We start from the raw sequence: 13,887 nt of genomic DNA, 5'->3' as shown, positions 1-13,887 counted from the left end.
GTAACTGTTCTCATACAGGCAGTTTTACATGCAATGTGGCTTCAGATGTGCTTTTGTTTGTATAATACCTTCAGAGGAGGGACTAATTAAGATGAATTGACTCAAACTTGTCAGTGCAGTGGGAGACAGAGCAAGCAGAGGTCAAGAAGTAGATTTACTCAAGATGACTCAACACCCCTACTCCATTTAACACTGTATCCACAGGTTGCACTGTAGCACGAAAGTTTGACTTTGAGCTCAGACAGCTGTGGAGAGTTTGGACATACTTGTGGAAACTGTGCCAGTTTTATTTGGAAATGGCTGAAATATATTAAACATGTTCGAAAAAAAAGAAAGGTTGTTTAAAATTTTTTCAAGTGAAACATACAATAATTCAGAACTTCTAAGGTATGGAGAGGCCCTTAATGTACTAAATTGGGCAATTCTTCACTCAGTTTACAGTATGTTAGTCTGACACATACTGTTTCTGTAATTCAGTGATCTTTCACACGCAATTTGAACAGAGATCCCATTTGTGGTGCTGGTTTAACCTGATTTGGATATTCTATAACTACGCCACCTCCTTAAATGCATGTTCATGCAGGTACTTTTGCACCACAGCTTGGCATGTCTGCATCTGGAGAGGAGTGTTTGATTTGATTGTGTACATTTGAAAGCAGAATTTACTCCTTTGTGTGTGTGCAGCTAATACTCCCATATCTCTTCCAGCTAAGAAACCAGGTGAGGTGAGGAGGTATGGCTCCCAGCTGGCACTTTCCTCTGAACACGATGCCCTCTCGCTGACAGGTCACAACACACACAGGCTCAGGTAACACACACACACAGACACACCCATATGTGTACAAGTGGCAATTGAAAGCAGTGGTAAGCAGCTTATTTTTGGTGTCATTTGGGTAAAAAATCCATAATAACCTTTCAGCATATTGCAGATCAATTGGTCAGAAAGAAAAATAGACTTCTGCACCTCCTCTTGGTTCTGGTTTCAGGCTTTCTATAGGCTGTTCTACAAATGCATACACACGTTCTCTCATATGGTGAAAGCCTGATTCAATAGCAGAAAATCATGCCAAAAGAAATAGCTTGTGATAAATTTCAAATAATTCTATTGCTAACAACAGTAGACAACACGGTGTCTATAAGGGAACTCCAGACCTGCGAAAGATCTCACAAGAGTGTTTATTTTAACTGAAACTTAAAAAAAGAGAGAGGTTTAAATTCTCTTGCAAATCTTGGGTTCCCTTCTAGACATGACCAGTAAACACCAAGGGACAGACACTACGACGGTGCCACCGCAGTAACAGTAATTGAGTTTTCTCCTCAAAACTGCTGATCTACAGCTGCTCTCATCCTCAAGCAATCTCCGTCTTCATTCTGCCCCTCCAGTTTCTCAGGGTGAACTCATTTCCAAGCCAGATTTATTTTGAATCGGTTAAATCGCTGAACCCAGAAGGAGCTGTGAGAAATGTTGCATGGATTTAACCACCTGCCCCACTGTATAGGAGCGCATACGTCTTAAACCAAAATTGTTTGTATGCGTTTGCTCTGTTATTCTCCAGAGGCATCGGTGCCTACTCTACAAACCCTCCAGAGAACAGGGAAGCCACCGATAAAGCCGTCCTATTCGGTCCTCCAGCCACACACAGCTGGTGTGGCGCAGCAGGGTCAGCCCCATGCCTCGCTAGTGAGGTCATCCAATGTGACATTCACATTCAGCAATCTCTATCTCTCTAATCTCTGGCATTACAGAGAGCTGCCTGCTGTTGCTATGCCTGCAAACAATCTGCACCGCTGCACAGAGTATTTGTTTTCCCCTGATGCTAAAAGAAAACATCAGCTAGTATTTCGTGTCTTTTGTGTGTAAACACATTGTGTCTGACACATTCTCCTCATGTTGCTACTTTTAAGTAGCTAGTTGTAGAAAAAGCAAAACAGGAAATCAGCAAATAAAAGACAAATCTCACAAGGCATTACAGTTTTGTTTCCATTCTGACACCACCTTCCTCTTCTCTTCTCCCTTCAGGCAGTATGAGGGGGCAGCCGATGAAGGTCTGGTTGGAGCAGAGCTGCTCCTCCAGAAGCAGGAGGAGGAGGTGCAGCGGCTTCAGGCCCACCTGGCCAGCAGGCTGTCCAGGGCCAACCTCTACCCCACAGACGACCCCATGGCCCCATCTCGCACTTCCATGCTCGACCTTCGAGACCCCCTCTACCCTTCCTCTGTACCACTTCGCAAACCCAAGGTCTGAGCATCAACTTTGTCAACTTTGAGGATCATTTCAGTTATTTGGGGTCTTCTTTTCCCTTACAAACATTTATTTTGTTTACATACAAAACTTCCTTCATCACTATAGAGTTGTAAACACACACATGACACAGCCAACTCCAGTAAGTGCTTCAAAGACATCATTTCAGCACACTCACTGCACGGGGAACTCCCTCCCCGAGGTCGTATTGTTTATATTGCAATATTTGATGATGGATGTACAATTTTAACTCGCATGAGCTCACTAGTTTGTTGATGCTGTGCTCACTCCTTCTTCTGTAAATAAAAATTGCTGACTGGAAAACATAATTCATGTCAGCCTCCCTATGGTAATTACAAATATATGGGTTTGTGGCACATGTGGGATTTTTTGGGTAGTCTGATTTATCCCACCTACTGTCACAAATTTTGAAAATGTGTTATCAGAAGTGAGATAACGTAGCAACAAATCTGCTGACAGTAAACCTCAAATACTCTGCATCAATTATATTCCTATTAGGTTAATTTTATGTGCCAAAGGCAAGACATATTTGCTGCAGTGTGTTTGCGGATTTTTAAATTGATGTCATTTCGGATATGGGGAATTTCCAGTTTGTAAAACAGTAAACTTTGAGCTGAAGCAAAGGAATCTTGCTCCTCCACTTCTGGTGTGACTAGATTACAACAGAAAAGCAACAAGGAAGTGTGTGTGCAACACTGACAAAGCATCACCTGATCTATCGTCATTGAAACCTCATGATCAGAATCGCTATTAAAACAGGTACAAATCTGCAGTGTAGAAAGTAATTGTTTTACATGTTTCTAGTGTTGGTGATGCATGTGAATTACAGATGTTTTTGTATTGTAGATCATCACTCACAACAAGAGATTACATTTTAAACACAATTAGTTGTTATAATATAAAAAAAAAAATGAAAAGAAGGCCAGAGTATGATGCTTTAAAGGGATAGTTTGGATTATTTGAAGTGGGCTGTATGAGGTACCTATGGATAGTCAGTGTATTACCAACAGAAGATGGTGGTTGATACACCCTAAGTTTGGAGAAGCAGAGATTTTATAAAGTATTTTATAAGCTATATTAGAATATTTTCATTGTTTTACCTTGCCATCAGACATCCTTCTCTGACAGGAAACCACTGTTAAATAAGTCAAATGTCACTCTCTCTTGGTCAGCCGGGCTCCTTTTGCCAAAACAGAAATTTTAATTTGCAGGTAATACACTGACAATGGATAAGTACCTTATATAACCCTGCTTCAAATAATCCAAACTACCTTTTTAACATTTTCTCTCTGACAATTACGTTTTATCTTTATTTTAATGGCAGAACTTCCACGGGCCTGAGTTTGTGAAGATGGCCAGTGAGGCCTGTGTTGCCTTATCCGTTCCCTCTTCAATAATGGTGAGGATGCAAATTTATTCCTCTTTTGAGCCAATGTATCCAGACATTGCTTTATAACCTGTTTATAATCCTACTCCTTCCTTTTTTTCTTTCTCTACCCACAAGAAACGTGGTAAGGTAGAGGAAGTGCAGAGGAAAGTGGGTGTGGTGCTGCTGAATGGCCAAAAACTGGAGCTGAGCTGTGACATCAAGGCAGTGTGTAAAGACGTGCTTGATATGGTGGTTGCCCACATTGGGCTCGTGGAGCACCATCTCTTCGGCCTAGCATACCTCAGAGGTACTGTATGTTGCTCATGTCTGTGGTTTGAGGTGTGTGTGTGTGTGTGTGTGTGTTTGTGTGTGTGTGTGTGGGTGTGAGTGTCAGGTACATGTTCGGGAACAGAAACTAAGCAATTTACTGCTGTGAACAGAGTCAGCAGCAAAATGTATTTTAGCAACTGAAGAAAAGGTCCACCAAAAAAACAATATCAGTTTAAGTATATGCTGTGTTTAGAATTTTTTCACTGCTTTACTTCACTGTAAGACGGCCTTTTCCGACAGGAAATCCTCAAATATTGCTCTTTCGAAACCAACAGAACTCCACAAGAAAAAATACTCATTTTACCTGCCAGACCACAGGAGTTGCTGGTCTACTGTTGCCTTGATCGGCATGTTTGTTTGTGTCAATTTGTGACTTCAGTGTATCCGAACTAACCTTTTAAATCCCCATAGTTACACAATAACAGAAACAAACTGAGCAATTAAGGCAGCAGTAGACCAGCAACTTCAGTGTTCTGCACAATAGAATTAATGTTTTTGCTTACAGAGTCATGCTGGTTTGGAGAGAGCATTATTTGGCTTGTATAACTGAAGTTTCCCATCAGAAAAGTCAGACGGCAAGGTGAAGCAATAAAAATATACACTTAAACTGATGTAGATTTTTCTTTAGATGGCTAAAATATGTTTTGCTGCTGACCCTGTCCACAGCAGTACATTGTTTAGATTCCTACCCCAGTACTCCTGCTGCGTCTCGTGGCGACTGCCATCTACTGTTGGTAATACGGACACTATAAACAAGAAGCTTATACAATCCTGTGTCAAATAATCCAAACTATCCCATTAAAAACCTTCTCTCTCATATAAAAAAATCCAGGAATCAAGTCTTAACTTTTTAATTTATTCTGGAGAAAATTTCCCTTTCTAAAGTGCAGAACTGTTAGATCACATGTCAGGCATATTAGATGAGCTTTGATTCATTTTTAGTGCAGAGGTTAATGGTTTTTCCCTGTAAATTCATTTCTTACACATGATGTCTCATTAAACATGCAAAGCCTGTGTTGCTGCAGGCAGACAGACATTACTGGTTACATCCTTCTCCTTCTGACACCTCTCACCTACCCTCCAACCCTCTCTCCATAAAAATCATCCACACAGATAATGAGTTTTTCTTCGTTGATCCTGATGCCAAACTGTCCAAAGTAGCCCCAGAGGGATGGAAGGAGGATCCTAAGAAGAAGAAATCCGACGTGCCTTTTAATCTTTTCTTACGCATCAAATTCTTCCTTGACGACGTCAACCTCATACAGTAAGTATATTATTGTGGGCGAGAACCTGCGTTGGCAGGTTACGTGTAATAGAAATTCAAAATATGTGTATTATTCTCTGTATAACAGGCATGCTATGACCAAACATCAGTACTACCTACAGCTGAGGAAGGATATCTTGGAGGAGAGGATGCGCTGTGACACAGAAAATGCCATGATCCTGGCTTCACTGGCACTGCAGGCTGAATTCAGTGACTACCAACCTGAGGTATCAGCCCTCTTTAATGCTTTTAATGTACTTGCTTTTTGCAGCAGAAAGCTAAGGTTTCTGTCTTTCACATCGTCATGTACACTTTTGCTCATATCATTAGATTATGTTATGCTTTGAAAAAGCACAATGAACAAAAACTAAAGAAGATTTATGGCTGCAGATTTTTAAAAATGGTGACAGAAATAAAATGCTGCAAGCTGTCAAACAGTCAGCAGTGTTCGATGCGGTAAGACCCACCCCCAAAGTTTCTGTACTTTTGGAAAGTACTACCCCTTGAACATGGTCTTCTTTCACTCTGCACATAAGCATTTCAAAATCATTTGGATCAATATTATTTGTGTTTCTTTCCCCCTAAAAATTGATGAAAAATTTGTAATTTATGGCTCACTTTCACTTTTACCAAAATACTGTTTTAAACTTGTGAAATTGTAACTGACACCTGAACATTTAATTTCATTTATTTTATTTTGTTTAATCATAGTTTTCATTGTTTTATGAATTGAGATGATTTCTGATTATACATATTTTAGGTACAATGTGAGGTTATGTACTTAATAAAATTAAATATTAGTTTCAATAAATGAAACTTAATGAAATGACAACTTGGTCACAAAAGTAACGCTGTTAACATCTGTTCCTCAGCTCCATGGGAAAACCTATTTCAGGCTGGAGCACTACCTGCCCGTGTCGGTGCTGGATAAGGTGAATCAGACGACCATCAAGGAGGAGCTGCCCAAACTTCACAGCAACTACTACGGAGCGAGTGACTCTGAGGCAGAGTTTGAGTTTCTCAAGGTCAGTAAGACCAGAATGTATAGGAGTCATGGTTTCAGACAGAGTTTTGAGTTATTGCTACACTTGGCGTGTGGCGAGTACTGATTTCGAGCTTAAGTGTTTGTTTTGTGACAAAGACGACGATAATTTTTTTGCACAAAATGGCAGTGTTTACTTTGGCAGAAGAAGTAACAGTTCAGAGTTTACGTTTGATAATAAAACAAAGATTGCGTTTCAACTACAAACATAAGTGGTTCAGTATTTCCAGTATTTTATTCTGTCTTTGTAACACAGTGGAAACCTTTTATCACAGTGATCAACCATTTCTATGGATCAAAAATCTTGCTGTTTAAATAATTCATCTAAAGTAATCAAGTAGTCCGCTTGCATGTATATTTTGTGGTTTTTTCATACATGATAACATATGGAAATCAGTTTTAAAACTACAGAAATTCAATTTTTTTAAGATAACTCCAATGATACTATGCTTTTACCCATGGGGACCCCACAAGTGACCTGAAAAAACATTGTGTAATGGGTAAAAAATATATTTATATACATTTAGGTGCAGGCACAGATAAAATAATTGTAGGTGGGCAGCAGGTGAGAACCATAATATAACACATACAATACAATAATATGTTTTTTAATATGGTGTTTTCCCTGGCAAAACCAGAAATAAAAATGATTGTGCAAACATTTCTTAACAGAGGTGATCACTTCTAGAGGTTTCCACTGTATTTCTCCACAGTCTACTAAAGCAGCTCTGTTTTCATCATGCCACTGAACCAAATTGAATAATTTTATCATATTGTATGTAATTAGATGGAAATCAGTGCACTCACTGACCCAAACAAAAGACTTCCTCTCTGCATGAAAATTTCCCACACCCAATTTTAATCTGTCTCAAAAGACATTCATGTCCCTTATTTCTATCTCAGTACTTTGTATTTTTTTGAGAATTGAAGACTGTCTGTCTGGATCATCTTGAAGGTGAGCCAGAGGCTGACAGAGTATGGTGTCCATTTCCATCGGGTGCTTCCTGAGAAGAGGTCCCAGACGGGCATCATGCTGGGCGTCTACTCCAAGGGGGTGCTTATCTTTGAGGTCCTCAACGGAAATCGTACCCCAGTGCTAAGGTTCCCCTGGAGGGAGACGAAAAAGATTTCCTTCACAGTACGTACTCATGTATTTGTCGTCAAAAATAAAACAGTACCGTAACAGTACAGTAACAAAATACAGTTTGTTCTCTCTAACTCGGCTGCACTTTCACTTAAAATACTTGTCGTCCTGAAGAAAAAGAAGATTTGCCTTCAGAACACGTCAGATGGGATTAAGCACCTGTTTCAAACAGACAGCAACAAGACGTGTCAGTATCTGCTACAGCTCTGCTCTGATCAGCACAAGTTCCACCTGCAGATGAAGGCCCGCCAGAACAACCAGGAGCTCCAAGACCTAGGTAGGACAGAGGAGAGCAGCCACACATGTCTGAGTGGGAGGAGTTCACATACAGTAACATGGCCTCAGGCTCAGACAGATGTGAATATCTGGCCAGCAAGGAGTTACATTTATTTTCGCTGCGAGGAAGAATAACAGAAGTGACCAATCACAGCAAACCTCCCGATGATGTCAATACTCACTACGCTGTTTCCAGCCGCAGCATCTGTGTCAGCCATCCCACATATCCTCTCCAGATAAAAGATGCTGCCCACTCATTTCCCTTCTTAAAATTTCAGTTTGTTTCAATTATATTTTGTATTTGCCATAAAAATAACATTTTAGCTACCACGTTGTAACAATCAGTATGTACCAATACTCTTCTTTACAAATTTACTGCTACTGAATCGTATCATTTCTTAAATGGACATTTGACTTTTCAAAATAATGGTCATTTTTAAAGAAAGAGTGGAAAAATAACAACACATAACAAATTAATTACAAAAGCAGTAAGTGTAAAAAAAAATAGTCTAGTATTTTAGAAATACTGAAATACTATTATAAATTGATGATAAATTAAATAATTACCTTTTTGTTCAGTCTCCTTATAACCTTCAGGGTGTGGTGTTTTCATTATTGATATTTTTTGTCAACAATACAAAATAAATAACAAATCTTAGTATCAAAGTATCGATCCCACAGAATCAATCTGCTCATCCTTACTGAATTCACAGTCAAGTATCTATTATTTTATATTTAGCTCAATTTCTTTCAACACAAATGCATACTATCTTTTCCAATTTTATGTCAGTCATCATGTCCATTATCTGCCACTGTTCATTTCTGCACAGCTACTCCAATTATGTAACATGTCAGTCAAACTCGTGTGGGTGAACCTGAGTTTTTCATTTATCTTTTCGTGGCGCATCACTTAGTTTCATTTGTTTCGCTCGGCTGAATAACAAAACAGCTTTGTCTGCATCACGCCCTACACTCCCACCAGATTGTTGCAGACATAAAGTCACAACTAAGCCTGGCCAGACCATTAGCCATGATGATTAAGATGTAGAGGACAGTATGTGCGTTTCTGTCTAGACAGTAATTAGTTTAGACTGCTGAGGGCTGTAAATGACACAGATCAACACTTGAGCTCTTTGGAATTCCCCTGCTTTGTTTTTTTTTTTTTTGTTTTTCCTTCAATTTTGTCTCATGCCTTTTGTTATATTGAAGGAATATTTCACATTATTTAATGTGGGTTTGTGCAGTCGATGCCGTTGGGTCTGCTCCCAGTTTGGAGACACAGAGAGGAGTATCAGCACGTAAGGTATTTTAGCCAGTCAAAAAAGACCCACCTAAAAAAATCAAGTGTGTGCTATATTTAGAATAATTTCAATTTGCCTTGCTGCCTGACATGAAACTCCTGTTACATAAGCCAAATATCACCCTCTCCCAAAGCAACCAAACTCCATAGGTGAAATCAGTAATTTTACCTTGCAGAAAACAAGAGTTGCTTGTCTACCACTGCTTTGATTTGTTAGTTTGTTTGTGTTATTATGAGACTTTAGTGAATCCAAACAAACCTTTTAAAACACCAAAGTCACACAACAGCCCAAACAAACTAATCGATCAAGGCAGTGGTAGACCAGTAACTTCTGTGCTGTGTGAGATAAAAATGACAGATTTCACCCATGGAGTTTGGTTGGTGTGGAGAGAGTAATATTTGTCTCATATAAGACAGACAGCAAGGTAAACTGGTGAAATTATTCTGAATATAGTGAACTCTTAAACTGATATGAATTTTTTTAGGTGGACGTTTCAGTGGCTACAATATGTTTCGTTGCTGACCCTGACCAGCAGTACGCTGCGCAGCTTCTGTGCTGGTACTCCTCTCTGCTTCTCTAATCTAGGCCTGTGTAGTCTGCCATCTAATATAGGTATTACACTGACTATGGATAAGCACCTCATGCAACCCCACATTGAATAATCCAAAGAATCTCTTTAATAAACAAAAAAAATATTATTTGAACAATTCAATCATTTTCTGGTTTGCTTGTCTTTTCTGGTATTCAGAGAACTGCCCCTTAAGCAGTTTGCAATACCCCCTCGACCCTCGGAGCGGAGATGCAGCTGCGAGGACGGTGAGCTCAGGCAGCCTGGCCCCCAGCTTGTCGACACGCTCCAACCCGGACCACCTGAAGAGGATCTCCTACTCAGAGGTGGCCCTCAACAAGGCTCCGTCTGGCCCAAAACTGGTCCAAGATGAGCTCCACTTTCCAGGTTTCAATCCAGTGGCCTCCTCGGTCCTTTCCAATCCGCGGATAATGAGCCGCTCCCACCACAACCTCGGACCGCGGCCAGAGTCTCCAGAACAGCCGGAGTCCTATCGTGGCCAGTCGCAGATCAGAATGAGTCAGCCACCACCCAACCAAGTGGCCTCTCACTTCCAGCAACACCAGCGGGCCAGCTCAGACACAGACTCCCTCTCACAGCAGCAGGACAAGTGAGTCAAAAGAAGTGAAATGTCAAGAAAAAGCCAGATTTGTTCCTAAATACACTTGTAAAGAAGAGACAAGTACTGAGTTAGATTATAGCGAGTGTTAGAAATGACCAAGGTACTTTTAAACTCTTTGACTTTTGACTGAGATTTAGAGTGGCAGAAATGAGAAAACAACAAAAACAAGAATTCAATTAGATTTTTAGTTTTGGCTCCACAACAAATTTATTCAACTTAATATTTTGTTTTTACACGTGGGTGGGTTTGCACCTGTTTGGTTTCTGCGTCTGTCAATTATTTTTCCACTTTGCTGCTTTCAAAATAAGAGTCTCCTACTTCCCTCTTTGCCAGCAGGTTTGCAGCATCATCTGAATATGATAAAAATTGTCTTCAAAGGCACTAGAGAAGATTGTATGATCATTGAAGAAAATAAGTCCAGGCATTAAAGGGGAAACCTGTAATAAATCATACAATGACCACGATATGTCGTCAGAGATCAAGGAAACGTTCAAGTTGAAATACTCACTTCTCTGACATTATCGCTGCAGCCAAGTTGTCACCCTTTGAAATGTCTATTCCAGGCCGGAGTTTTTGTTGCCTGTTTCATATTAATTAGAGTTCAGATTAATGCTGAATAAGTGAGTGTCTGTTTATCGATCGCAAGAAATCATTAATAAGCTTTTAGAAGAAGTAGATGTTTATTACTGTAAAATTGAGCAATATGTTAATGAAGTCTGGCAGTCAGTAACACAGGCAGCCCCTTAACTCAGTATGTGTTTTCAGAGCAGTGAACTTTTCAGTATGACTTAACTTCACATTGACAGACAATCAACAGTTATAAACACCTGATAATAATTTTACTGTGTCAACGCCTGTTATCGTCAGTTCATGATTTTGCATGCATCCTGCACTCCTGCAGCGTTCCTGCAGCCTGCAGAGCTTCCTGAGTCAGGGGAAGATGTGGAAACAACTCGCTTCAACCATAAATCTTATATTAAATAAGATGCTATTTCATTACTTTATAATTCATGAAACTAAGCAGGAATTAGAAAGTTTTATGCATTTTGTTCCTTTGATTAGTCCTTTAATGTCTTACTTCAAGCTCAGTTAAGGGGACCTTGTGTTTATAAGTTGGCCCTCTGTGAAGTCTTCAGTCTCCAAGCTCACTTCAGTACAGACTAAAGTTACTAAATGAGGACTTGTTACTGGGACTCTAGCTCTGCCTAACACCACAGAGACACACACAGCTCTACCTCCAGCCTCTAATTAACCCTCTGGGGGTCTGTGTGTGTGTGTGTGTGTGCGTGCGTGTGTGTGGGTGCACATGCGCCCTTGTGTCTGTGTTTGTGTTTTTGTGAGATGGTGCCAACCAGTGTGTGTTTGTGTATGTGTTCCTATTTTAATTTGTACCAAACCTGTTTTTGTGCAAGTTGCTCCCTCTCATGTTAGCTGTCTGAATTTAAATTGAGGATTGTGTTTGCATAAACAAACTTAATGCACATAAAGATTTGTAGTTAGTGAGAATGAAAGTGAGAGTCAGGCTTTTTTTTTTTTTTTTTTACACTCAGCCTCCTTTTCGATCCTCTTTTGCTGAGGAAAGTTGACTCCTCAGGCTAAATTCTTCTCCACTTCTGCTTCTCAGATCATTTGGCACGGTGACCCACAGCAGCCCAGCCTGGAGTCACAGCAGATCCAAAAAGGAATCTGACTCTTCTTCCATAGAGGACTCTGGCCAAGCATATGTAGTAGGTAAGGATGCTTACCTGCGGAGGATGATGTGGCACTCTGGTAATGCATAAAACTACTGGACAATGTGCATCTATGCTCATATAAACCTATGTAATTGCAGCAGCTCTAGAATAGTTTTTCTGTTGTACCAGCAGTTAAGAGAGGATGCCTGTGCAGCTCCATGAGATAACAAAAGAAGTGGCACATTTTACCTTTGATGCTTTGCATATTTGATATAAAGTGTTAGCTGCTGTGCAGTACGGTGTGCAGCCTTCCTACAGGGGGAACAGTCAGGTGTTGTCTTCAATGCATAATTGAATTTTATCTATTTTCCTATCATGCACAGAAAGTGACCAATCCTCGTGGCTTTACAAGACACCAAAAGTACCAGTTGCACTGGTCAAACATTTTACTGCTTTTCCTTTTAATACAATTTTCAGATTATTTTACAGCCCAGTTTTGAACAAAATATTTTACCTTCTCTATTTTTATTCTACCACCTAAACATATGAAAACTGTTTTTGCACAGTACTAAATATTTTTTAACCTATATACATGGACACTGTAATTTAACTTACTTTATTGATGCACCCAGTTCTCACATACTTTTATTAGAGTTGTTACTATCTATATTCTTTTTTATTGTATTGCCTAGCTATTCCTTATTTATCTTTTTTTATAACTTATATATCTCTGTTGTTGTGAGGCTGAAAGAGCTAAATAAATAAATAAATAAAATCTGCTACAAAAAAGGTTTCCTTCTTCCTTCTTGAAGCCCAACTCACGTTTTTCATCATCCTGGCAAAAGAAATACACGTAAATGAAAGACATTGTGCGGATCACTTTCGTCCTGGTAGACAGGACAGCTAAACAAAAAAATGAAACTCATTCTCAATTTCATCTGCTCACAAATCTTCAGATGGCTGTTGTGAAAATGCACAAAGTAAAATACTTTTCATTTATGTGAAAAAAAGTAATTAATACTCATTGTTCGTGTCAGTTCTTGGCTTGAATACTGGTAGGATGTAGAGTAATCTAGGTTTTTCTTTCTTTTTCTTCCTGTTCCAGCACAAAGGCATGGAAAAAACAAGGGAAGAGCAACTTGACATAAAACCAGTTTCTTTTGTTGGCCTGTGCTGAGGAAAGGGATGAAGTCATAATAACTGCAACAAATGTTGTGTTTTATACATTTATGTGCTGATAATCTCCCTTGTGGCTGTGTCAAAGTTTATTTTCCGTTTATTAGGTTTACATAACATATTGTATACATATAATGGTCTGATCGTGCAAGAAGCTTTTGCATGTGTCCATTATTTATTGATGACAGGACATGTATCTATAACATTTTCCTTTATTTCCTATAAATGTGCAGAGAGCCATACAAGATGTTTATTTTGTATAAGGTACAAAGCTGATCTCTTGTGTCTTGTTCCCAGGTGTCAGTATGCACAGCTCCTCTGGACCACCTTCAACACCAGCCTCTGTTAATGGTATGCATAGACATTTCTACATACATAGATACCAGATTTCCAAGCTTTGTACACAGTATAACGTGACGGTGCAGGAAATGTCCAACCACTCTCCGCTATCACTCATTTTGTAACTAATCCTCCTCTTCAATCTGTCGAACCATATGCTCACCATGACACAACCTAGTACGGATATACAAACCAAAAAAAGTCTGTGTTCTAAATCAGAATTATATAATGCAGAATTGAGTCTGTGTCCTCTCAGTGCTGCCTGCCTGCCTGCCTGCCTGTGGAACTGGCTCCAGTCCCACCATTTAATAGCTTCATGCTTGGCACTGAACTCATGACCTTCCCTTTCATCCAAGCTTAACCCGTCTTTTTAGGCCCATTAGCCAACAGCCCTAAAGTAGGGGCCCCTCAGTAACACTGTATGCCTGCCCAGTCTGATTAATAATTTCAGTGTAGATATACTAATGCTCTCAGAGTGGCCTACTGTGTTTATCCTCTGAAATTCATTTACCAAAATTACCA

The 13,887-nt window shown here is 39.6% G+C and overlaps 1 protein-coding gene across 1 annotated transcript in view; it reads left to right on the top strand.

Moving 5' to 3' along the window:
* The window catches only part of ptpn13 (protein tyrosine phosphatase non-receptor type 13), a 52,387-nt gene that overhangs the window by 23,254 nt on the left and 15,246 nt on the right, over nucleotides 1-13,887 (top strand). The window contains exons 8-19 of the mRNA XM_084745320.1: nucleotides 709-808; nucleotides 2,021-2,237; nucleotides 3,586-3,660; nucleotides 3,766-3,937; nucleotides 5,074-5,224; nucleotides 5,313-5,451; nucleotides 6,097-6,249; nucleotides 7,222-7,404; nucleotides 7,525-7,687; nucleotides 9,736-10,165; nucleotides 11,802-11,908; nucleotides 13,324-13,377. Of these exons, the coding sequence (XP_084601446.1) occupies nucleotides 709-808; nucleotides 2,021-2,237; nucleotides 3,586-3,660; nucleotides 3,766-3,937; nucleotides 5,074-5,224; nucleotides 5,313-5,451; nucleotides 6,097-6,249; nucleotides 7,222-7,404; nucleotides 7,525-7,687; nucleotides 9,736-10,165; nucleotides 11,802-11,908; nucleotides 13,324-13,377 (1,944 nt within the window). The remainder of the gene's footprint in view (nucleotides 1-708; nucleotides 809-2,020; nucleotides 2,238-3,585; nucleotides 3,661-3,765; nucleotides 3,938-5,073; nucleotides 5,225-5,312; nucleotides 5,452-6,096; nucleotides 6,250-7,221; nucleotides 7,405-7,524; nucleotides 7,688-9,735; nucleotides 10,166-11,801; nucleotides 11,909-13,323; nucleotides 13,378-13,887) is intronic.

The sequence above is a fragment of the Lutjanus erythropterus genome, chromosome 20 (assembly GCF_056507025.1).
Source record: "Lutjanus erythropterus isolate fLutEry1 chromosome 20, fLutEry1.hap2, whole genome shotgun sequence".
Taxonomy (NCBI): Eukaryota; Metazoa; Chordata; class Actinopteri; order Lutjaniformes; family Lutjanidae; genus Lutjanus; species Lutjanus erythropterus.
This window is presented reverse-complemented; position numbering and strand designations above follow the sequence as displayed.